The sequence below is a fragment of the Hippopotamus amphibius genome, chromosome 7, assembly GCF_030028045.1.
Source record: "Hippopotamus amphibius kiboko isolate mHipAmp2 chromosome 7, mHipAmp2.hap2, whole genome shotgun sequence".
NCBI lineage: Eukaryota > Metazoa > Chordata > Mammalia > Artiodactyla > Hippopotamidae > Hippopotamus > Hippopotamus amphibius.
The window spans coordinates 110,325,846-110,351,435 of NC_080192.1; the positions used below are offsets into that span (position 1 = coordinate 110,325,846).

Genomic DNA, 25,590 nt, shown 5'->3' on the forward strand with positions numbered 1-25,590 from the left:
CTGACAGGTCAGGTGGGCTCTGTGTGGCCTTGGGCTCTCTCGCTGGGCCTCCACTGCGCTGGGGTTGTCATTTCTCACGGATTCACGGAGACATTCTGGGCGCGGCGGCAGTGGGGGCAGGGGGCGGCGGTCAACCGAGGCTAACCTGCGCTTGACAGGATCCCAGCAGATGGTTCCTTCTCTTTCTCAACTCCCTGAAAAGAACAATATTGATTCAACCCGACGAGCACTTGTGGTTTCACGTCAACAAAAATATTTTGAGGTTCTGCTCCGCGCCAGGTGCTGTGCTGGGGTTGGGGAGTGGGGGTGGAAGCAAAGATGAACAAGGCATGTGACTGAGTTTAGGGAGGGTTGTCGGGGAGACAAGGCCAGAAAGGTAGTTTGGAATAGTTCCCGGCTCAAGGAAGGCTTTGAAAACCGTGCCAAGAACCTCCTTCTGGTCACCTTGCATGCGTAGCTCAGGGGTGACCGTCATGCGGATGGTAGTTCCACCGGGATGACAGGCCCTAGTTTCAGGAAATTGCAAGATCACTGCGCCCGGTGTACGGAGGAGCAATTCTGACAACGAAGGCAACAGGCGCTCAGAGCAGGGATAGGGCAGCACGGCCCGAGTGCAGAAGGACGGCCACATGCAGGAGGCAGCTTGGCTGGTACCCAAGGGACCAGGAGGCCGAGATAGGCAGAGAGGAGAGGGAGGAAGGTGGAGGGCATGGAACCCTGTTTGGGCGAAAGGCAGGAAGGAACACTTGCTGGAGGGGAACAGAGGGAGCCCGGCCCAACGAGTGTTGGAGGGTGCGCGCGGGGGTGGGAGGTGTGTTGGGCGAGGCCCAGACCACAGACCAAGCAGTCAGTCCTTCTCAGAGAGCTCCAGACAGACAGACCCTATGCTGGACAGCCAGGGTCTCAGGAAGGATGGGCAGACTACAGATTCATTAATCAATAATAGGAAGGAATCTTTTTTTTTTTTTTAACTAAAAGAAAAAGTAGAAAACCGGATATAAATCATATTTTATTATATTTAAAAAACCCCCACCTCTCTTCTCTAGTCATATACACACCTTTATAAAGTGGGCGTTGGCGGCAAGGGAGGGGAGGTCATCATCTCCCTGGGTTTATCCACGCTTCGCATTTGTGGAAGACACTCCGCGCACTGCGTTCCTTCCTCGCAGAAAACGGCCCCTTGGAAGATGAAGCAGATGCCTCAGGGGTGGCGGCTCCTGTCCCACTTTGGTCAGCAGATGCCTGCAGGGCAGCTCGTTCCCAGTTTTATTCTCCAAGTGGGTCCAAGGCACCTGCAGGACCAGAAGGTAACGCTGGCAGAGGGAGGCTGTTTCCTCTAGGAAGCAGTGTGTCAGGTTGTACCCGGTGCTCAGGGCAGCGATTCTGGAAAGAGAGCGAGGAGCGAGGGGGTCGTGTCTGTCGTGAGGCTCGCAGGTGGAAGGTTAGGGGAACCCCTCACACTGACAAGGGCAGGAGGGAGATTTGTTGCACGTTGGTAGGCTATCTCTCCGACAGCAGTGTGAACCAGGGGCGGGCAGGAACCGCCTCCCTCTCTCTCCATCTTCCCCCTGCTTCTCCCTCAGGCCGGCTTCTTCCCATGCTTAGGGTCTAACGCAGCTTTCTCCTCATGTCATTTCCTGAGCCCAAGCCCTAAAGAATGTGAACCAGCCCCTCCTGGTTCCACCACCAGGTTCCCAGGAGAGAGAATCCAGTTGGCCAGCTTGGATCAGGGGTCCACCCCTGGGCCCTCCAGCTGTGGTAAGGAGGGAGCAGACCCTTGGTGCAGACATAGCTGCAGGGGCCCAGCTCTGCTGGGTGTGTGACTGGGGTGGAGGGCAGCTCCCCTGTGTTCTAGAAGAGAATGAAGACCCTTTCAGAATAAGAAGGGGAGGGCGTCTCTTGCCTGGCCTGCGAGAAGGGAGTTTGGGAGGCCTGCAGAGACATCACCAGGACGTGGAATCGCTGGAGAACATTCTGCAGGGCCATCCAGATGCCCTTGGGTTTCACGTCCGTTCACGAACTTTGTCCTCGGCTCCCGTGAATTCTGTCTTCTTTCTGGAGCTGGGGGTACCCCAGCCCTGTCCTCCTTACCAGTCTTGCCACCTGCCCGTAATGCAGCCTCTGCCTCCTCTGTGACTTTGGGTGATGGGACAGAGGCTCTGCCCTAGGTACCAGCAGAGGGGCTGGCAGGCACCAGGCGGTGAGGAGAGAATTTGCTTCTCCTCTTTGACATATTCCAGCATTTTTTATAGTAGTTTGTACAGGTAGGGAGGGGCTTTCCCAGATAGATCAGGGGGATGCTGGATGGCTTTTTCCTGCCACAAGCCTAAAACTGGGACAATGTTTGAAGCACAGGGCCTCCTTCTGTCCTTTCCAATATGGAGAGACCAGACAGACCTGGGTTGACTTTGAGCTTGAGCTCTGAGATTGGGATGTTTAACTAGCAGCTATAGCTGTTGTGTGCATCCAGTGACAGACAGGTCCAAACTGACTTAGAAAAGCCAACGAGCCAGCAGAGGGAAGAGAATATGGTATGTATCCTACGTCCTGAGGGGCCTTCCCTGCAGGGTCCCTCCTCCCTCCCCCATGGACCGCTGTGACGCTGGCTTCTCAAGGTCCCTGCCCTGGCTTCCCTGAGCATCCTTCTGCTCCTCTCCCCTCCCACCCACACACCCCAACTGCCCTCTGAATTTGGCTTCAACCAAAGGGAATGGTTCTTCTTGGCTGCAAATATCATCTGTTGTTGCCATGTGAAATTCCCTCTGCATTAAGTCAGAGCATGTCAAAAGTCACAGCACTGATGGGGACAGCTTGTCCTCCTCCCCCTCTTCTTATCCCTTTCCCTCCTTCCTCACCCCCACTGGCACCCCCCTCACTGCTTTCTGGACCCACACCTTGCAGACCTGGAGACCTAGGGCCACACGTTGCTCAGGTGACCGGCCTGGCCTCCAGCATCACCTCTCACCTACTTGGTGCCACCTGCCTCGGAGCAGCACCCAGCTGCCTGGACTCCGGTCCCTGCACCTAGGATTACTCTGAAATCCCTATTACCTTGAAAACACATTCTATAAGTTCAGAATCAGCAGTTCTAAGCTGCATTTTAGAATCCCCTGGGGAGACTTTACAAAGCTTGGTGCCTGGCAGCTCCCAAACAGATCACATCAAACTCTCAGGCCCGGTATTTTTTTTACTGTTCCCTCCACCTCCCAGCCCCCACCCCCCAGGTGACTGCAATGATCCGCCAAGGTTGAGAACCTCTGCCGAGATGGGGTGAAGGCACCAATCACCAGTAACTCTGGGAGGGGCCACAGGTAGTTCCCCCACCCCTAAAGGTTTAAGAAGACAGGGCCGTTGCCCTAGGAAGTCACGCTCCAGCTAAGAAGAGATTGGTCCGTGCTAGCATCTGGCTGAGTCCTAAGAGAAGAGAACGGCACCGGACAGGATCATCTGAGAGAAGTAAGTTCCTGGAGCCTTACTGGTGGAGGTCATTCCGCAGAGAGAGGTCAGCGGGGGCCTGAACCCAGGCATCTCTCGCCAGCCTGACCCTTGGCTGGGCTTCTCGCAGATCTTTGGTTTTGGCCAAGGGCAGGGCTGCAGGCATACAGAGCCCGCCAGGTGCAAGGGCTTTGGGCTCTGGGTTCATGGCTGCAGGGACTGCGTGGGCTTGTGGGAGCAAATGCCAGCGACCCAGACCATGGCCTGGCTCGTCTGCAGTCTCCCCAGGGAAGAGGCGACCCTGGGTGGCAGGAGGAGCCCAGGCTGACGGAGGCCCGGATGTTGGGGGCGGCGAGTAAATGAGGGGGGTGGGGGACAGAAGGAGGAGGAGCCAGAGGACGGGGTGGCCCAGGGGGTGGACGTGTGGAGGATGTCTCTCAGCAGGTGCTTCATGTGGCCTTGTTGACAACACCCTTAGCCGTGTCAGAGCCCAGAGAAATGTGTCACCCTTCTGAGAAAGATGGGGGTTCAGAGAGGCCCAGCCAGCCGGGGAGGAAGGCGGCATTGTGACTGCTTTGGGTCGGAGTGTGGCTTCGTCCCTGAGAACTGTAGGCAGGAAGGGGGCTCAGGTGCAGTGACACTGCACCTCTGGTCACCAGAGTGGGCTCGGCGGGGGCAGGAGGCAGGGAAGTGTGCCCCCCCCCACTTAACTGAGCGACCTGGGAGGAGGCAGGGTGGGGCGGCAAGGCAGTGCTCTGGAGCTGTGTGGGTCACAACAAGGCTCAGGGCTGGATGAGGGCTGGCCTTTGTCCCCTCATCCCCTTTCTGAAGTCCCAGAGCCTCCGAGGTCCTGCCTGGTAACTGAGGGCCATGACAGAGAAAGGAAGTTGCTGGAGCTTCCCTTATTCATCAGGACCCGAGGGGACGCTTGGAAACACGCCCCGGCAGGGTCACAGCTGTTTAGGCTTTTAATCCCCAACCCCTCCTGGGCTGGGCATGGGAGCTGGACTGCAGAGTACCTGTGTGTCCAGGGTAGCTCTCTAACCAAACCATCTGTGTTAGTTCCCTGTGGCTGCTGTAACAAATTTCCATCCTTCGGTGCTTAAAACAACACAAGTTTATTCTCTTACAGTTCAGGAGGTCAGGGGCTCCCAAATGAGTCTCACTGGGCTAAAGTCGAGGTGTTGGCAGGCTGGTTCCAGAAGGAGCCTCTTTCTGGAAGCTCCAAGAGGGGAATATTTTCTTCTCTTTCTCAGCTTCCAGAGACCACCTGCATTCCTTTGCTCATGGCCCCTTCCTCAAATCACTCCAAACTCCTGCTCCCACAATTACACCTACTCCTGACTCTGACCCTCCTGTTTTCTTCTCCTCTTGTAAGGATCCTTGTGATTATATCAGGCTCACCTGGATAATCCAGAAATCTCCCCATCTCAAGACCCTTAACTTAATCGTGTTTGCAAAGTCCCTTTACTGTGTTAAGAGAACGTATTCACAGGCTCTGGGCATTAGAACATGGACACCTTTGAGAGGACAGTATACCACACCATCTGTCTTGTAGCTGGGATAGGAAGTGAGGCAGCCTTTTGCCTGAAATACTACTCTCCCCTGGCCCTTCATGTGCTAACTCCAAGCACCTTCCCCAGTCTTTCCCAAGCTGGTTGGTGCTTCTCCTAAGTGCTCCTGCAGCTCCCAGATCCTTGCCTGAGGCCAGTGTTAGACTGTGGGCTCCAGGATCATACAATTGGGATCTACTGGGGCATCAGTGAATTTCTCAGTGCCTACTACAATGTTAGCACATAGTAGATGCTCACTGAATACTATGTTTTATTGAGGTATAGTTGATACAATATTATGTAAGTTTCAGGTGTACAGCAAAATGATTTACAATTTTAAAGGTTATGCTTCATTTATAGTTATTATACAATATTGGCTACAGTCCCTGTGTTGTACTATATATCCTTGTAGCTTATTTATTGTATACATGGTAGTTTGTACCTCTTAATCCTCTACCCCTACCTTGCCCCTTCCCTCTTCCCACTGGTAACCACTAGCTTGTTCTCTATATCTGTAGATCTGTTTCTTTTTTGTTATATTCACTAGTTTGTTTTAGTTTTTGGATTCCACATCTTATAAGTGATATTGTACAGTATTTGTCTTTCTCTGTCTGACATATTTCACTGAGCACGGTACCCTCCAGGTCCATCCATGTTGTTGCAAATGGCAAAATTTCACTCTTTTTATGGCTGAGTAGTATTCTATTGTGTATGTATACCACACCTTCTTCATCCATTCATCTGCTGATGGACACTTAGGTTGCTTCCATATCTTGGCACTTGTAAATAATGCTGCTATGAACATTGGGGTGCATGTGTATTTTTGAATTAGTGTTTTTTGTTGTTTTTTTGTTTTGTTTTTGTTTGTTTTCTTTTTGGATATATATGCAGAAGGAGAATTTCTGGGTCATGTGGTAGTTCTATTTTTAGCTTTTTGAGAAGCCTGTATACTGTTTTCCACAGTGGCTACACCAATTTGCATTCCTACCAACAGTGTAGGAGTATTTCCGTTTCTCCACATCCTTGCCAACATTTGTTATTTGTGTTCTTTTTGATGGTAGCCATTCTGACAGGTGTGAGGTGATATCTCATTGTGATTTTATTTTCCCTTTCTCTGATGATTAACAATGTTGAGCATGTTTTCATGTGCCTGTTGGCCATCTGTGTGTCTTCTTTTGGAGAAATGTCTATTCAGGTTTCCTTCCCATTTTTCAATCAGGTTGTTTTCTTGATGTTGAGTTGTGTGAGCTGTTTATATATTTTGGATATTAACCCCTTATTGATCATATCTTTTGCAAATATATTCTCCCATTCAGTATGTTGTCTTTTTGTTTTGTCATAGGTCTCCTTTGCTGTGCAAAAGTTTTTAAGTTTAATTACGTCCCATTTGTTTATTTTTGCTTTTATTTCTTTTGCCTTAGGAGACAGATCCAAAAAAATATTGGTATGATTTACGTCAAAGAGTGTTTTGCTTATGGTTTTCTTCTGGGAGTTTTATGGTTTCTAGTATTACATTTAGGTCTTTAATCCATTTTGAGTTTATTTTTGTATATGATGTGGGAAAAGTGTTCTAATTTCATTCTTTTACATGTAGCTGTCTCGTTTTCACAGCACCAGAGATGGTCTTTTCATCATTGTATCTTCTTGCCTCCTTTGTCATAGATTAATTGACCATAAGTTCATGGATTTATTTCTGGGCCGCTGTTTTGTTCCATTGATCTATGTGTCTGTTTTTGTGCCAGTACCATACTGTTTTGATTACTGTAGCTTTGTAGTATAGTCTGAAATCAGGGAGTGTGATAGCTCCAGTTTTTTTGTTCTTTCTCAAGATTGTTTTGGCTATTTGGAGTCTTCTGTGTTTCATAAAGTCTTCTATATTATGGAAGTTCCATTGATTATTTTGAACCACAAAGAATTGTCTAGGGAAGGGCTGTTAGCCTGAATATCATCAGCCATTTTTTGTGTTGATGCTGACAAAAGTCATCTGATGAAATAAGTTTTTAAAACAAGGAGGTAAAGTTTTTAAAAAGAGGAGATAAAGAAATTTAGTGCTGGTTTTAGTAATCATTCCTGGAGGTTTGACCTTAAGATTGCAAATGTTACATGTTATAAACAAGCTCTCTAAGACCACTTAAAAAACAGTCACATTGGGAGTTCCCTGGTGGTCCAGTGGTTAGGGCTCAGTGCGTCCATTCTCATGGGTCCAGGTTCAATCCCTGGTCAGGCAACTAAGATCCCGCAAGCCTTGAGGTGCAGCCAAAAATTTAAAAAAAAAAAAAAAAAAAAAAAAAAAAAAGGCTTATTAAAAGTTACATTATGGGGAATGGGGTTGGGTGTGGGGAGAACACTCCTAATATTTTACATATGGTACTTACAGCTCCAGTTAAAACCTCCAGGAGCCACATTATTCCAGAAATTTAAATGTGCCCTATCTTATATGGAAATGAAAATGAAGCTTCTGGAAAGTTTTGTTTAATGACCCATGTATCTATAGTGTAGATGAAGATTCTAATGGTGAAGATGCATGAGTATTTCTAAAATAATTTATAGAATGGGATTAAACATACGTGTAACTTTTTAAAGAAAATATGATGGATTGAGACCAACTCTAGGTCCTTGAACAGACATAATAGATTCAGGAGGGCTGAGGCCTCTCTTCAGAGCCCCGTCCCAGACACCACCGGTGTGAAGTGCTGGGATGATATGCGTGCTGGGCAAGAGGAAGGCTAAGGTCAGCTAGTGGGTAGGGCAAGGTGGCCTCAATCCTTATTTGTACCCCACACCTCCCAGTGGTGGGAGAGCCTCCCTCAAGCCCAGCTGGTGTCCCACTCGTGAGGCACCTGTAGGTGTGGTTGAGCCCAGATGTGTGGGATGTGGGGGCTGCACCCAGGAAGCAGAACACACAGGGCCTGTACAGCCTGGGTGTTCTGACAAAGCATAAGGGTCCCGTAAGGTAAGTGGTGAGAGGTGCGGGGCTTGGGGGAGGGCAAGAAAATTCTGGAAGGTGTGGGAACTGGGTCTTGAAGAATAAGGGGTACAAGGTGAATTCTGGAAAGAGGCCCTGCAGGAGGAGAGTGGATGTGGGGGAGGGTAGTTCATCGAGGGCACAGGAGACCTGCTAGGCCCAGGATGGGGTGTTCCCAGCGCAGAAGAGAAGCTGTCTGGGTGGAGGAGAGTGCCTGGTCCCAGCCTAGCACACCCGCAGGGGCCGTCTGTGGGCTCACACCAGCTTGCACTGGGCCGGGCTGTCAAAGCCCCTTCCCCATGTTGGGGTGCTGTCAGTGGTGGGCCTGGGCCACCACGTACAGCCACTGAGCTGGGGGCCTTGTTGGACGTCGGGCAGTGAGCTGTGGGCTCCTGGGCACGAGACAGAGAGAGAGCTTGCAGTGGCCCCCTCCTTCTGGGCCCCAGCTGAAGCCCACAGTCAGGGTTACAGAAAGCGTGGGCTGTTAGGACCTGGGGACAGGGAGCTGGGGAAGCCACCTAGGCTCTGACCTTCACACAGAGAAGGGACCCATCTCAGGTGTCAGAGCTGACACCCGAGACCAATTCCTCTTTGCGATAGTTTCAGTGTCCCTATATGCCTGCTCTTATTCCCGTTTCAGCATACACGCTCCTCCTCTGGTTGGCGGGTGTCCCAGGAAGACTGAGATAGACCGAGGTTCTCAAATGCAGGCTGCCTGTGTGTCGATCACTGCCCTGGTGGCTGGGGGCCTCGGGCAAGTCACCTCACCTTCCTGCACTGACTTCCCTCCCCTGTGAGATGGGCTTTCCCCACACTCACCTGTGCCCCTTTGCTTCTGGTCGGAACCCCTCCCCCCATAAGTGGGTGCCCTGGCATGGCCCACCCCCCAAGGCTGGTCTCCAGGTGCACACTGAGAGCAGACCCAGGGAAGGAGAATGTGCCTCTCTGGGGATGGGCAGGGTCACCAGGAACAGACACATCCAAGGTCCCCTAAGTCATCAGGGGATCATTGCAAAGACCGAGGGAAGGATTCAGATGGGAGTCTTTTTTTTTTTTGATAAATTTATTTATTTATTTATTGGCTGCGTTGGGTCTTTGCTGCTGCACGCGGGCTTTCTCTAGTTGCGGAGAGCAGGGGGTACTTTTTGCTGTGCTGCGCGGGCTTCTCATTGTGGTGGCTTCTCTTGTTGTGGAGCACAGGCTCTAGGCACGCGGGCTTCAGTAGTTGCAGCACATGGGCTCAGCAGTTGTGGCTTGCAGGCTCTAGAGCACAGGCTCAGTGGTTGTGGCACACAGGCTTAGTTGCTCTACGGCATGTGGAATCTTCCCAGACCAGGGATTGAACCCATGTCCTTTGCAGGCAGGTTCTTAACCACTGAGCCACCAGGGAAGTCCCAAGATGGGAACCTTGACTTCAGGTTGCAGGAGCTGGAAAGGTTGGCCAGGCATCATATCCTGCCCCGCTGAAAATGGGCATCCATTTCTTTTGATTGGAAAGCTCTGTCTTTATGGAAATTCACCTGCTCTGCATCTTCCTATCTTCCTGCCCCTTCAAACCAGCTATTCTCCCTTCTTTCTGACCCGTGGCTTTTGCCGCTTTTCAGCCTCTGCTCCCACCACCCACTGCTTCTTTCTCTGTCCCACACTCACACTGCAGAGGTCAGACCCTCTGCAGCCTACAGCACCATCAATGTTGTGAAAGGCAAAGAGAGGCAGAAGGACTGTTCCAGATTAAAGGAGACTAAAGAGATGTGACAACTAAGTGGAATATGTGATCTCAGGCTGGGGGAAGACAGTGCTGAACAGTGGTGACAAACTGGCATATGGACGGGAGAGGAGAGAAAAAATACTGTGCCAGGGTTAAATTCCCTCATTTGTCAACTGTGCTGTGGTTATGTAAGACAAAGACCTTTGTTCTTAGCAAAAACACACTGAATTATTAAGGGGTAAAGGGGCATGATTTATGCAACCTATTCTCAAATGGTTCGGAAAAAAAATGTTTTTAAAAGAGGCCCACAATGCCTGACTTCTTGCCAAATTCCGAAGAGACAGTTAAGTGGGGGAAGAGAATGAGTGAGCGTGTGAGAGAGCAAGGACGGTCACCACCAGTCTGGGGGCCTCTGCGCGGGGTGCCCAGGCCACCTCACAGGCTGTGAGCCAGTGCACAGAGGAGGAACTTTGGTTCTGGAAACCACCCATGGCCCCGTCAGCTGGTGGGCAGGACAGTGAGGTCATGTGGCCCAGTACATAGCTCCCGTAGTGACCTTTTCATGTTTCTGGGTTGCCTGGCATCTGGAGAACCCTCTTTGGGGGAATGCAGTTTCTCGAGTGACCTCTGTCTAAGGAGCCTCCTCTGCGACTGCAGAAGAGGGTAAGTGTGGCAGGCAGCACTGAGCATCGGCCGTTCTTCCCGGCTGGAGGGTTGCTGGTGACACATGTTTCCATGGATCCCAGAGGGGTCATTCTGCCGCCTCAATGACAGGCACTGCCTGCCTCTCTCCTGTCACCCAGTGAGCTGGTACTGGCTCTGTGGGCGAGGATCTTACTCTCAGCTTTGCCATATTCCAAGCTGTGAGTGGAGGCACCATGATCTTGTCAACTTTTTATTTATTTGTTTGTTTAATTTATTTTTAGCTGCATTGGGTTTTTGTTGCTGCACGCGGGCTTTCTCTAGTTGCGGCGAGCGGGGGCTACTCTTTGTTGCGGTGCGCGGGCTTCTCATTGCTGTGGTTTCTCTTGTTGTGGACACGGGCTCTAGGCTCACAGGCTTCAGTAGTTGCAGCACACAGGCTCAGTACATGTGGCACACGAGCTTAGTTGCTCCGTGGCATGTGAGATCTTCCTGGACCAGGGCTTGAACCCGTGTCCTCTGCATTGGCAGGCGGATTCTTAACCACTGCGCCACCAGGGAAGCCCCTTGTCAACTTTAATGGGGACAAAACCCACTTCCCTAGGTTGTTGACTACTGAAGGAGCAATGTTGGAGAGAGTTCATGGATAGGTGAAGTGCTTTATACCTAGTATAGAGCCGGGAGAATGTTAGGATTCTCATTGTCATCAAGAGAAGAGTCAGGACAGGATTCCCCATGATGCACCATAAAGTAACAATGATTGGGAATCGGAGGGTTGGGTGTTCAGGGGGGTGTGAGTTCTGTTGTCTGCCTCCTCTGGCGGGACCTGCATTGCATCCAGTGCGCAGGCGAGCATGGCTGGAGGGAATGATGGGCTGATGCAGGGTCTCAAAAGGGGCCCATTACTGCTCACCCAGAACTCCAGCTGCTCAAGCAGCCATATTTTGTGTCCTGAGGCCCAACAATCAGCTGCCCCTCTGGTCACAGCTGAGTGCTCTTAGTTACCCATGGAGAAATGAGTGGGACCAATGGGATCTAAGAATCTAAGCTAAGCTGCGCAGAGGGGGGTTGCTGCAGCGCTGGAGGTGGAAGGTCAGCCAGGGTATGTACGTAGACCTATGGAGCATCTCTGAGTGAGCAGAGTCAGCCAGCAGGGAGAGGAGGAGGGAGCAGGTGGGGCAGAGAAACCATCACACAGGTATCCAGTGGTTATTGTGGGCCAGGCACTGTTCTATGCTCTTTCCATGTTTTTCTCACTTAATTATCATGACAGTCCACAAAGCACGCACTATTCCAGGGTTATTCTTACTTTACAGATGAGGAGACAGGCATAGAGAGGTCAGGTGACTTGCTCCAGGGTACAAGCCAGCTAGTGGTAGAGCTGGGCCTTCAAGCTCAGTCTGGGTGCTGACTCCGTCGCCAAAGATGGATATGTGGCTGCTTTGGCCCTACATCTGTGCACTGCAGTCCCTGCCCTAGGACTCCAGGGAAGCCTCCTTGTCTCTTTCCTGGAGCTACCTCCAGTGGGTCTCTGCTTTTTGCAACCGAAAGAGCTTCATGAAAATTCGAAGGAACTTCTGGCATAGGGTACTTTCCCGGTAGTACCTCCCTAACTTCCAGAATCCTAGTCAGCACCACATGGGTTGGTCCCACTGGTCACTTATGCGTGAGGCTCACTGACTGAGGGTTGTCCTCAAGAGCTGGCAGCAGGGGCTGGGGGAGATTTGTTTAGCTGGATGTTTTCCAAGCAAGGCCAAGAAATATTTGCACAGTGACAACATCTGAGTGTTTGAGTGGGGGGTGTGAATGCAACAATGACTACTTTGGTACCAGAAAGGAGTCTGGGTGGTGGTGGCTGAAATTCCATTCATACGTGTGCCTGTAAATAAGCACGATTAATACTGCGGGGCTGTGGGCTGCTGGGGGTGACAATGCAACCCTAAATCCGATCCCCAAACTCCAGCCCAGATTCTGGTGCGATGGGTTGGACACGGGGCTGGCTCCCTCCCTCTCCAGGGAGGGCCTGAGTGTGAATGAAGGGTCTGTAGACAGAGAACCGGAGGTCAGCAATGCCTGGGTCTCCACCACTGCCTGACTTTCCAACACATGACCAACCTGAGGTCAGCTCAGCAAAGCCCTCCTCAGGGACAGGAAGGCCTCCCCACGCCTCCTCCCCCTCCAGATTCCCTCCACGCTCGTCCTTGTAGGATGAGCTTTTCTAGGCCTTTCTCCCAGGCTGGCAGTAAAGCGACACCTTCTATAGCCTAAAGCAGCCTCTAATTCTCACCCCAGGGCCCCGTAAGCTGGGGGTTAGGGTGTGTGACAATCTGATACTAATTGTTAAATCACTAAAAACTACATTATGTTTTCTAAAAAGTATCACAGGGAAATCGAAGCTGGGCACCCAGCAGCTCCAAGGGTCCTTTCTCACTAGAACAGCAAAACCATAACCCCGATAACAGGGCTGAGGGTTGGGGTGGAGGAGGCCAGGGTGCTGAGTGGGCAGCTCTGTCTAGGCCAGCTCCGAGTTCAAGGGGAAGCCTTAAGGGCAGCTGTCTTCAAACTGGGTGGGTGCAGCCCTGGGGGGTCCACCAGCTAACCCCTTGGGGTGCACGAAGAAAACAGGGCTTCTGTGTAAATTGATGTCATCCTTTGATACACATCGTATACCATATACAAGAGTGTGTTTGTATGCAGCACAGCTTCTGCAGGAGAGCAGCGGTATAGACTCTTCAGAGCAGGCAGCTGATGTGGACGCAGCCTGGAGCTGCACCACACGCCCTGCCCAGCGCTTTCCCCCAGGCACTGAAGATGCTCCGCTGGCAGTGCCCTTGGGGCAGTCTCTCCTGTCCAGGCGGCAAGTCCAGCCCTGGCTTCTCCCAGCTGGGGTCTGGAGGCAGCAGGGGTCTCAGGCCCACCCGAGGGACAGGTAGCAGGCGAGAACGAGGCCCACTCCAGCCGGCCCTGCCTGGACCCCTCGGCCTCCTCCCACCCACCTGCAGGCTCTGGCCACACCTCCCCAAGCCCTCATCACAATCTCCTCAGTGGGCCCCTCTCTCCCACCGCCCTCCCCACCTGTGTGGGTCCACCCCGGCCTTCATGACCTCACGACCTCGCAGGCCTCTGCCTCCTCTCCAGGGCTCCCTCAAGGCCTGCCCCAGGGGAACGGGTGGAGAGATGAACACACTGCTTCACACAAACCTGCTTTCCCTTCACGGGTCTCTTTATTCAAGACCTTTATCTCGAAGTGTTAGCAGCTTGCCCGGCCCGCTGAGGCTTCCTATAAGGAATGCGTCAAGTCAAAATGCTCTTGCTGCCTTTGCCTTTCCCATTACCAAGGACTCACTACTCACATCTCTGGGCATCCCAACGTAAACCAGCAGCATCTGCTTTTTCTTACTTACTTTTTTTCTAACAGATTCCAGAATAAAAATAGATTTCCCTCATATATATATTTATACACATACATACAACATATAGAGATCCTTCAACCAGGTGGGATGAAGGATCTGGCATCCGTACAGTGTCCCTCGGCCCGGCGCAGGAAGGCTAGGAGGCGCAGGCTCTCCCTAGTGGCACCCGGGGGTGTGTGGTGCTGAGCCAGGGCCAGGAAGAGGGTGGGTCTCCAACAGCCCCTCCCCTCCGAGGAACAGACTGGACCCTGACAAACCAGGACAGCCCTCACCTGACAGTTCCACACACCTTCAAGTGAGAGATGTACCACATGGAGTTTTAAAACGAAACCCCAGAGTGCAGATAAGAAAGGAATTCCCTGATAGGCCCGTAGGGGCTGCCTTCCTGGGGAGAATTCCAAGCGCATCGTGCAGCAGGGCTAGGGGAGCCAGCAGGAAAGACACCCACCCACCGGCACCCCCAGGGCCCCTGTAGAGAAGGGTGTCACATGCATACACACAGGCCTGCTCAACCAGAGAGGAGGGCTAGGCTCCGGCTCCTCCTTGGGTCTCTAATTACTGTCCCTGTTTGGTCCCAGGCAGAGGGGAACCACACACATGGCCAGGGTGGGGCTTGGGTCACCCAAGAAAGCTTGAGGTGAACATGGGCCGTGGACGGCAGGCAGTGTTAAGGACAGCCCTAGAGATCGCCAATCTCCACATTATAACCCCTAGGGGGGTCTACATTGTACCCATTGCCCAGAAAGGTAAGGCCTGAAGGAATGAGGTGTTGCTGCAAGGTATTTAGGGAGGGCTGGTCAGCATCCTAGGGGCTGCAGCCCAGGGCCCAAGGAGGTGGCTGAGGCATGTCTCCAGAGAGGTGGGGGTTAATGAGGGCTGGAACTCAGTGCCGCTGGCCAGACACCAGAGGCCCCAAAGGCACTTGGCAGCAGAGGGGAGGAGCACAGTGGGGCCCAGCTGGCCTCATCGAGCACAGCGGGGCAAGGCCAGGCACTGTCCACTGACTTAAACCTGGGAGAGGACCCGCGGTCCCTTCTCTCTCGCTTGCCAGCAGGTTCTTCAAGCCATGACTGCCCTGGGCATGACCTGAGAGTGGCACGTGAGACCAGGGCCATGGGGCTCCCCCAGCACAAAGGCCTGCTGGGGGGGAGGGGCAGGGGACGTACAGCTGGGAGGCTCCCCAACTAGCGCTCTCAGGGAACACGTTCCGTCACCGTGACGCTAAGTCACTTAGGGTTCAAGCAGGCGGTCTCCCGGGGGGCCGAGGAAGGAACCCAGGAGAACCCTCTCGGCCCAGCCAAAGGGCAGCAGCTCATGGGGTTCAGCTTTGGTGCGGGGAGCAGAGCTGAGGTTTGAGACGAAAGCTTGTGCAAAGCCGGGCAATCCAGGGTCAGGGATGCTGAAGGAGGGTGGCAGGTACCGTACAGGGGCCTCTAGACAGGCGGGGGGGAGGTACCCAAGCCTCACAGACTCTCACTGCACATTTAGATGCTGCACAGATACACTGGGGAGAGGCCCCCGAGTTGATGTGCTTATAAGCTCCGCGATGTCCGCGTCCTAAGGAACAAGGGATTTGTTTTTGATGCAAATCTGGTCCACTGGGCTCCAGGTGAGCAGCTCCCAGTCCCAGCTGGCCCTGAAGGGGAAGCGGGGGTGGGGGAGGCGAGGAGAACGAGGGCTGCGGCCTGCAGGCGTGCTCCCTAGAGGTGTGTTTCCCTGAGGCCCCGCACCTCCCCTGACCCACGCTCCCTGCTGCCTGCCGGGCAGCGCCCGCCCCCCAGCGGCTGCGGCGCTGTGTCAGAGCTCTCTGGGGATGACGGAGAAGGGCAGCACCGGGCTGCTGGCCTCCAGCTCAAGGGCGGTGAGGAAGCAGTCCACGGCGGCCTCACTCTGGCCCTGGGCCTGCAGCACTTCGCCGAGGCCCCGCCATGCCTCGTGGCAGGTGCTCTGCCTCTCCACGGCGTCCCGCAGCACCTTCTGGGCCAGGCTCTCGTGGCCCAGCCGACTCAGCGTCAGACCCTGGGGAGCAAGCACAGAGCGGGGTGAGTGAGGCTGTCCCGGGGCAGGGGCGTCCCAGCCATCGGGGTGAGGAATGGAAGCGGCGCAGTCACGAGCCAGAGAGGGCCCTGCATCTCAGGTCTGGGTACGGTCCAGTGACCGTGCCCGACCCATGCAAACCCTCCCTGTGTCTGTCCCAGCCTTGCTTCCAGCCCGGCCTCCCAGCGCACTCATTGTGGTAGCTCTCTCCCTCTTGGCCCCAGGGGATGGGCTTTAAGGTCACCAGACCTGCTTTTGAGTCTCCCCATTTCAGCTGAGGGATCCCGGGCAAGTTACCTCTCTCTGGCCCTCAGTTTCCTCATCTGTAAATGGGAAAGACCACGGGGCCCACCTCTAGGGTTGTTGTCAAGTTTGCAAGACAGTGTAGGCAAAGCACTGAACAATGCCTGACATGTGTGAGCTCTCAGTCAACGGATCTGTTACGCCAAGGCCCCGTGCTGCACTGTGGCGCTGCCCTTCTCCCCAGGGACACGTAAGACCAAGGAGTGTGTGCTACAAGCCTGTGGGTGGAAGGACAGCTCCTGTGTCCGCATCAGTAGCCTGTCCTCCTGGGACCTACAGCCCATCCTAGCCTGGCCTGGCAGGTGAGGGTCAGAGGAAGAGAGTCGGATGGCTGGGGCCCAGGGATAGATGCTGGGTGAAAGGAGGGCCTCTGGGAGGAGGGTCAGGGCTGCCTGGGAAGCTCAGCCCTGCTGTTTGGCTCCAACTACCAGAGATAGAGGAAGTGACAGGAATTGTCACAAGAGTTGGGAAGTGAAACTTGCACCCTGTCCCCTCTACATCCCCCCACACTGGGAAGGGTGTGGGGAGGTGGGGGGGACAGGGTGGTGAGCAGGGGGAGCGGCCAGGGTCCCCTTTCGACCTCCAGTCCCAGAAAGACTGCTGTGCACCATCCCACCAACCTGTGTCCCAGCCCTCAGAGATGGCAGAGGACAGCAGCACAGGGGGCCATCCTCTTGTTTAAAGACATGAGGTAGAGCCCAAACAACAGTGACTTCCTGGACAGGCGGGGGCCGAGATGGGGGTGGGGAGCTGCCTTCTGTGTGTCTGGAGCCCCCTCTCGGGTGCCCGCCCACTGCCGGCCATGTACATTTTTAGCTGGAACATTTTCCTCCTCCCCGCACTCCCCAGAGTTAGGCCCTCTGTTGCTATGGAGACCAACTGGGGAAGATGCACATGCCTGATTTCATAAAGTCCTCTGAGGGCTTGGAACACAACTAATTAGGCAAGAGTGAAAGATGGTGCTCAGAGAGCCCTAGGAGAAGCCTCTCCCTCTCCGAAGGCGCTGGCTGGCGGTCCAGGGCAGGAAAGGAAGGGGAGCTCTTCAACCCAGGGCTAAGCTGTCCCCAGGGGACCACAGGAATGGGGGAGGACAGGGGAACGAGGGGCAGGGCGGAGCCTCAGGCAGAGCTCCTGGATCTGGTCAGATGGGTGCAGTGCTGACTCAGGGCTGCCCAGGACCCGAGGGCAGTGCCCAGTCTGGCCAGCAGGGCTCCAGGCCAAGCTGCCCTGCCTGCATGGCCTGGGAGCTGGACCCTGAGCAGCTCACGATGGAATGGCGCCCACAGGGAGGAGGGCAGGAAGGCGAGACGACAGGCCGCCAGACACCAAAATTAAGCACCAAAAATGGAAGGTTTGAGTCCTGTGAGTGCTCCCTGTGGGGGAGCGACAGAGGACAGATGGGGAAGGCCAGCGGGGCCGCCCAGGGCGGGGGCGGGGCCACAGTGGCTTTTACACACCCAAGTTTTCTATATTGAGCTTCCATGTGAGATTTTTGTTTGAAAAGAGGGCTCTATGGCTAAAAACAAGTTTGAAAACCCCTGATCTCAAGGAGTGTGTAGGTGTTTGGGAAGGGGCCAGATGTGTATGCAGGCGGAACAGGGTGTGTGCACACACGTGTGTGTGCGTGCGTGCATGCATGTGTGTGGATTTTACTGGTGGTTTAGGAGGTTTGTGGCAGGCTCCTCTGCGTGTTCTGTGCAGAGGGAAAAAGCCCGGGGCTGCGCAGCCAGAAGACCTGGCCAGGCTGGAATCCCAGCTCTGCCACGGATAAGTGCTGTGACCACGGGCAAGTGGCCCATTTCCTCTGAGCTACTACTTCCTCATCTGTAAACCAGGGGATAGCACAGTCCTCCCTTGTAGGCTATTGTGAGGATTCTGCAAGGATGAATTTGAAATTATGTAGTGGGGTGCATGGTGGGCCAACAGCAAATAGAAGTGTCCCCAGGATGAACAGAGGATCCTGGGCAGGAGGCAGGGAGAGCACAGAGGAGCGGGTTTCTCTGGAGGGCAAGGCTCCCCATGCGGGAAGCTATGGGCTAGGATGGGGTTGGATCATGTCTCCCCCACCCTGGGGTGCTCACCTCAGAGCCTGAAAGGAGACACCAGGGTCAGGCTGGGGCCTGGAGGCCCAGGGCCTGTAACAGGATCTGCTGCCACCTGCCCGAGACACCAGCCCGTCGGGTTCATGTTTGGTAGCAACTCGGAGCTGTTTGCTGCCTGACAACTGGGCGGGGCTCCGCCCCAGGAGGATGTGAGGTCTCACCTGCTCTGCCCCCAGCCTGGCGCTGTGCCGAGGGCCCGCCGTCAGTCACCCTCTTGGCCCCCCCACCCCCAGCTGCCCCGAGAACAGGTCTCCAGGGAGATGGTGGGAACACAGAACTGGTATCTCAACTCCATCCAAATACCCCTGCTGACTCCTCTGCACCCTGTGCCAAGAGGAGACCAGACCTGCTGAGAGACTCTCAGTTTCTGATGCTTGACTTGGGAGGTGCCATCACTGTGCTGCCCACACAGGGATTAGAAGGAAGTGCAAGCTGCTGATGGTGAGGGAGCACGGCGCCTATAACAGAAGCTCACGGAGAGCCAGGGGTATGGGGGACGTCCCCAGAAATTCCGGAGGTCATCCATTCCCTCTTCCCTCCCTTCCTGGCTCTCCGAGAGGAGGGAGCATCTGGACACATCTCACTGACCTGAGACCCTACTCCTGGGACGTCTTTCCCCGAGGACAGCACCTTCTGCCACACCATCACCTTGAGAGTGTGCTCCTTACTGTGGGCTCTAGAATCCTACCCCTGACCCACCCCTCTTAGGCTGAGAGAGACAGGTCCCTGGCTCTTGCCTGCTCTGTGATTTCCCACAGGATGGCAGCTCAAAAGAGTTTGCGGGGGTGGAGGTGGGGGGAGGTCCTGGATGCAAAACCAGGCACACCAGAGGCCTTTATGTGTACTTAGTGACCTGCTTATGGCCACAAAAGCAGGCGGCCTGAGGGGCCCCACCCTGGCTAGGGTCTGGTCTGGGGTTTGTATGGAGACGCTGAGGGGACCCTCCCTGTTAGGAACCCAGGTTCTCTGTGTTAGCACAGGGTGGGGTCGGGAGCCAAAGCCTGGGATGGGGATGACGGGGAGGGAGGGTCCTACGTGCCTATTTCAGAACTGCCACCCTCTCACCCAGTTAATTCAGTGGCTGACGCTGTCCCTCAAAGGGGAGGGACAGCAGGAAGGTCCTGGCTCCGTGAGCCTTTTTCTTCTCTGGGGGAGGGTGGCCCTGGGACGTAGCCCCGAGTGCTAGGCCAGCTGCAGGCCCGGCTGAGAGCTCTCTCCCCACCCCTACCCTTGAGTATTTATAAAAGTTATTTTGGGAATTTTCTTTCTGAGCTCAAGGCACATTCCTAGGATTCTGTAACAGCCTTTCCAGCTGGGAAGCTGGGAATCAGCTGGAGGCTGCTGGAGCCTCCTGGTCCCCGGAGCCCCCTGCTTGGGGACCATGGGGCTGCAGGAAGGAGCCCATGGTGGGACAATCTCTGCGGCTGCTCCTAGGAAGGCTCCCTCCCTTCACCCACCCCCGGGGGGCGAGGTGGGAGGGGAGGGGGGCTGATACACCCTCTGGGGAGGCCCACATTCCGGCCCAGCTCAGGCGCTCGTCCATACTCTGGATTCTCCCCGGTGTGTCAGCCTCAACCCGTCCAGCTGGACTGGGAATGAGGACTCCGTCCAGGCTGAGAACCGAGCCCACACACGCTCACACCTGCCCGGGGCTGGGGCCGCGCCGGGCCACAGGCTGGTCTTGCCTTGTTGCTGGGGGGAAGGGTACGACTCCTCCTGGACGCACCCAAGGCCTGGCTGATGAGCCCCACCCAGAGCTCCCCCCGGCTCTCACAGGAAGAGGCCCCTGCTGAGAGAGCCCCCAGACTCACGCAGAGCCCAGCCTAGGTGGGGTCTTCTCGGGCAGCACAGGTGGCTGTGCTCTTCACAAGCCAGAACTCATACCTGTGCCTTCCGCCTCCTGGGGCCTCCGCGGGTAAGATGTCATGAACACCAGCGGGCCCCTCGGCTGGGGATGGGATCTGTCTTCAGGGGGCCACAGACAGGCTCGAGGACGAGCACTGGCTTGGTGAGAGGCCGAGTCACAGCCTGGGTGGGTGGGGGGCTTGCCATTTCTTGGCACGGGGCTGGGCCTTTGCAGGTTGATTTCAGGTTCTGGGCTGGCCGGGGGCTCCGCCCACCCTGGCGTACGGCCGGCCCACAGGGCCAGGTCAGGAGGCTGCAGCGAGGCTTCTGGACGTCGGCGTCTGGAGGTGAACAGCCTGTGATGGGCAGTGAGGAGGGGACCCACGGCAGATGCTCCCCTCTGAGCAGGAGCCCGAGTCTAAGGGGGTGGTGGGGGCCTACTAAGGGGCTGTGCTGGCCTTCTGTACAAGGGGAAAGGGCTGAACCCTGCTGCACCCTCCAGACACGTTAGTCTTTCCAACCATTGATTTTGGGGTTAAATGAAGCCAGTGGTGCTTAACCATGACTCTGAGCTGAGTCTGTGACCCTGACAGAAAGCTTCCTGTCCACTCCCTCGTCAGGGCTGGTGTGGACTTCAGGAGTCCACACACCGGCCTACGGTTTGCCTAAAGTCCTGGGGCAGAGGCAGGGGAACCCACCTGCACCTTCATGAGCCTGGGGTGCGGGCTCAGGGTGTGTGCTGGGGCTGTGCCAACGTGGCATGAGGTAGGCTGGGGAGGGGCCTCTACAGGAGGCCCAGGCTGAGGGGACACGCCTGGGCACCTCCCACCCCTCCCCACGTCTCCTCCACTTGCCCATCAGGGAATGCAGACCTCAGGCAGCACTGGGGAGGGACCAGGAAAAGAACTCACAATAAAACCACCACAATAGGAGGCCAAATGGCCAACAAGACATTCCTATTGAGCTTTCCTGCCAAACAGACGCAATATTCCTACCCCACTGGACCTGAGGGCAGGCACAGACTCCAGTGATGAGGGCCGTATGTGTGTGCAAGACCTCAGCTTCTACACACACACACACACACACACACACACACACACACACACACACACACACACACACACACACACACACACACACACACACACACACACACACACACACACACACACACACACACACACACAGCAGAGTGCAAGACTTCCAGGTCCTCCCATTCCCTCATGCTGCCTGGATGCTCTCAGCCCCCTGCCATGGCTCAGGAAGCCAACAAGGAGGGAGAAGCCCAGAGCAGGCGCGGTGTCCTAGATGCAGAGGCATGGGGCCCTGGAACCGGAGACCTTGCTGTTCTATGTACTGCCTTTCTGGTCCAGCATCAGGGAACCTCCAGAAGGCAGGGTGCTGAGCTTTTCTCAGCTGCTTAGGATATCCTTCCCCTTTCAAGTCAGGAAACAGCGGCTGAACCAGCCTAACAAGACTATGGGCCTGAGTGTAGGGCTTCCCCAGAGCCTGGCCTTCCCCGCTCCTCCTCTCCAGCAGTGTCAGGGCCCAGATGCCCCTCTAGCTGCAGAGTCTCACCCAACATACAAGACGGCAAGAATGTGTCTCAAAACCCCCTCATCCCTCAACGCAGACTCTAGCTCACTGGGCCAGCTGCCCTTGCTCTCAGCCAGGGTCAGGCTGGCCTTGCACTGTGCACTCTTGTCCCATCTGCAGGGCAGCTGGGGCTGATGTTCCACACCTCTGCACCTTGGTCAGAGTCACTTGGTGGACTCAGAGAAGATGGAGCAGCGTGGCTACGAGTGTCTGGGGCTCGGCTCTGGGCATCCCCCTCCTTCTGCAAACCAAGAGCGTCTGAACCTGGCCTGGGAGCCACACTTTGAAATGAAAAAGGTAAAAGTAAAAGCTTTTGTACAGCAAAGGAAACCATAAACAAAACAAAAAGACAACCCACAGAATGGGAGAAAATATTTGCAAATGATGCAACTGATAGGGATTAATCTCCAAAACAGACAAAACAGCTCATGCAGCTCAAGAGCAAAAAACCAACCCAATCAAAAAATGGGCAAAAGATCTAAAAAGACATTTCTCCAAAGAAGACATACAGATGGTCAAAAAGCATATGAAAAGATGCTCAATGCTAATTATTAGAGAAATGCAAATCAAAACTACAATGAGGTATCACCTCACACCAGTCAGAAAGGCCATTATCAAAAAAAAAAAAAAAATCTACCTATATGATCTGGCTACCATATGATCCAGCAATCCCACTCCTGGGCATATACCTGGAGAAAACCATAATTTGAAAAAGATACGTGCACCCCAACGTTCACTGCAGCACTGTTTACTATAGTCAAGACATGGAAGCAACCTAAATGCCCATCGACAGAGGAATGGATAAAGGAGATGTGGTTCACACATACAATCGAATATTACTCAGCCATAAAAAAAACAAAATAATGCCATTTGCAGCAACATGGATGGGCCTAGAGATCATACTGAGTGAAGTAAGTCAGAGAAATCAAATATCATATGATATCACTTATATGTGGAATTAAAAAAATGATACAGATGAACTTATTTACAAAACAGAAACAGACTCACAGACTTAAAAAAAGAACTTATGGTTACCAAAGGGGAAAGGTGGGGTGAGAGGAGGGATAAATTAGAAGGTTGGGATTAACACACACCTACTGCTATATGTAAAATAGATAATCAACAAGGACCTACTGTAGCACAGGGAAATCTACCCTATACTCTGTAATAACCTATATAGGAAAAGAATCTGAAAAAGAGTGGATATATATACATGTATAACTGAATCACTTTGCTATACACCTGAAACTAACAGAACATTGTAAATCAAGTATCCTCCAGTATAAAAAATATATTTTAAAAAAATGAAAAGAAAAAGGTAAAAGTAACCCCAATTACTGGGCCATTAACTTACAGAATTTTTTTTTTTTTTAATTGGCTACATTGGGTCGTCGATGCTGCACATGGGCTTCCTCTAGTTGTGGTGAGCGGGGGCTACTCTTCATTGTGGTGTGTGGGCTCCTCATTGTCGTGGCTTCTCTTGTTGTGGAGCATGGGCTCTAGGTGCGTGGGCTTCAGTCGTTGCAGTACACGGGCTCAATAGTTGTAGTTCATGGGCTCTAGAGCACAGGCTCAATAGTTGTGGTGCCAGGGCTTAGTTGCTCCGCAGCATGTGGGATCTTCCCAGAGCAGGGTTCAAACCTGTGTCCCCTGCATTGGCAGGTGGATTCTTAACCACTGCACCACCTAGGAAGTCCTGCAGAATTCTTTAACCTAATTCTAACAAGAGCCCTAGGTGCTCAGCATAACGATTCCCATTTTACAGAGGAGGACACTGAGGCTGTGGGAGGTTGAACCTTGGCCAAGGTTAAATGGCCAGTATAGGCAAAGTGGGACTCGAGTCAGGTCAGTCATACTTGAATGCTGTGCTCCAATCTCCAGACACGACCTGGCTTTGATACTGGGGGCTTAAAAACCATCCCAGCCAACCAGCTCAGAGGCAACCCCAAAGGCAGCTCTGAGGTCCCCGGTCCCTGCCCAGCACCCCCTCCCTGCCTTCTCAGCACCCTGCTGGCACTGTGGGCCACCCAACAGCACAAGGAAATTTGGGCCTTCACCCCAGAGCAGTGAGGTCAAGCAGCCCAGTCAAAGGTGGGGCTCAGGCCACGTGGTCTTCCATGGGAATGGTGGCAAAAATACCCAATGTTGACTTATCTTTTCATAGCTCTCGGCTTGTCTGAGCCCTAAAACTACCCCTTGAGGTCACAAGGGCCTGAAGTATTATCCCCATCTGCTAGAAGAGGAGCTGAGCCAGCAAGGGGAAGTAATCCCCAAGTGCCCCCAGAACTTGAAGGCTGGCAGGGCCGGCTGTGTGTCTCAGACCTCTCCTGCCTGGTCCTACCCTCCGGAATTGGGGATAGGACCAGTCAGGTGAGGCGGGTGGTGGGAGCTCTGTGCAGCCAGAGTTCACGTCTTTGACCTTAGAAAGCAGAGCCTTCCGTTTGGATTCCTGGAGCACCTGCAAAAGGCCCAACCCAGAACCTCAGGTTTGGGTGGGGCAGAGCCCTGGCCCTTGCTGACTCAGGCCCCACTTTGCGGAGGGAAAGGGATGGTGGCAGGGAGCTTCTGGGGACGTAAGTCATGAAGGGGCACACTCCAGCCTGGAGAGAGGGAGGCAAGAAGCTCTGGGGTCACCTGGGGGTGGCTGCATGCCATGGCCGGGCCCTTGATCCCTAGGTCCACTTAAAGACAGCCACGCAGGGAACCAGAGGGAAGGAACGCAGGGGAATAATTCATCACCAGCTCTCATCAGAGGGCGACAGATGACAGAAACACTGTCTTCCTGTCTTTCCAGGGGCATCTGGAGAGAGAATAGGCCGGTCACACAGCCAGGACTGCTTCAGAAATCACATCTCTGGGAATTACATCATAGGAGCCAAAGCTCAAGCAGGGCTGTCTCCCTTTGCTGCTGGCATGTCCGAGGTGGAAAGGATTCTGGGGAGACGGGGCAGCAGGAGCTGGATCTCTGTCCCAAGAAGAAAGCATGGCCGGGGCAGGGACCAGTGAGGAGAGGGAAGCCTGGCCAGGGAGGGGCCAGGAAACCCCTACCTCCCAGAATCTGTCCTGGGAGAGGAGGGCAGGGCGCCACCCACAAACACAAGTGGCAGGGATGCAGCCACACCTTCCTGTTCCTGGATGAGGCTTTCAAGCTATCACTTGCAGTGAGACAGGCTTCACCAAAGCATCCGTACTCCTGGCTCAGCCAAGCAGAGGTCAGGGAGAGTGAGGCAGTGTGTGGCCAGGGCTGGTGATCCTCCCGCCATTAAGGTCAGGTGACCTCAAAGGGGCCCCCTCTTGGGAGGATTCTCAGGGACTTGATGACTCCATCAGTCACTCCTGGGCTCCTTGTCTTCCCTAAGCATCCGGCGCTCCCTTGGAGGTCCTCTCTTGGCCAAGCCTGTAGAGTGCTCGCTGAAAAATGGTGCCACCTGAAGGCCAACTCCTCTGCTGATCTTGGGAAGGACCCTGCTTCCTTTCTCAGGTTTCCTCAGGGGCAAGCAGGTAAAGGTCAGGTTTCCCCCTCTTAATTAGATTCTCTGCCAGTGAGTTAAGTTCTGAACAGCCAGGCTGAGTGAGTGGGGTTTCTGTCTACCTGGAGGGGAGGCTGAGACCAAGCTGGCAGAGACTGTCAGGACCTGCTCCTGGGATTTCACTGGGAATTTCCATTGGCAGAGAGCATGCTTTTCTCCTTCTGCACCTGGCAGTCCCCCAAAGCCACCTGGTCATCTCCCAAAGCCACCTGGCCATCCTCGAGCCTGGTGGAGGCAGCGGCCTGCAGGACCACGGCTTGATGGCACAGACTCCTTCGGGACACTGCTGTGTGCACAGCAGGGACTCTTCGCTGGCACAGCACTGCCAAAGAGGTGTCTCTTTCCTGCCTGATCTGGGCGGAAAAGCCTGAGCTGAGCCCAGGGTGGAGCTGAAACCATGGAAACGTCTCCATCACATCCAGAGCTGGGAGGGCAGCAGGACAGGTAGAGCAGAGAACCTG

At 54.2% G+C, this 25,590-nt stretch overlaps 1 protein-coding gene across 3 annotated transcripts in view; it reads right to left on the reverse strand.

Moving 5' to 3' along the window:
• Positions 1 to 13,512: 13,512 nt before the first annotated feature.
• Positions 13,513 to 25,590, reverse strand: part of TTC7A (tetratricopeptide repeat domain 7A) — a 122,709-nt gene continuing 110,631 nt past the window's right edge. For all 3 annotated transcript variants that reach the window (XM_057740788.1, XM_057740789.1, XM_057740790.1), the window contains one exon: positions 13,513 to 15,735. In XM_057740788.1, the coding sequence (XP_057596771.1) occupies positions 15,514 to 15,735 (222 nt within the window). In that variant the 3' untranslated portion in view covers positions 13,513 to 15,513. The remainder of the gene's footprint in view (positions 15,736 to 25,590) is intronic.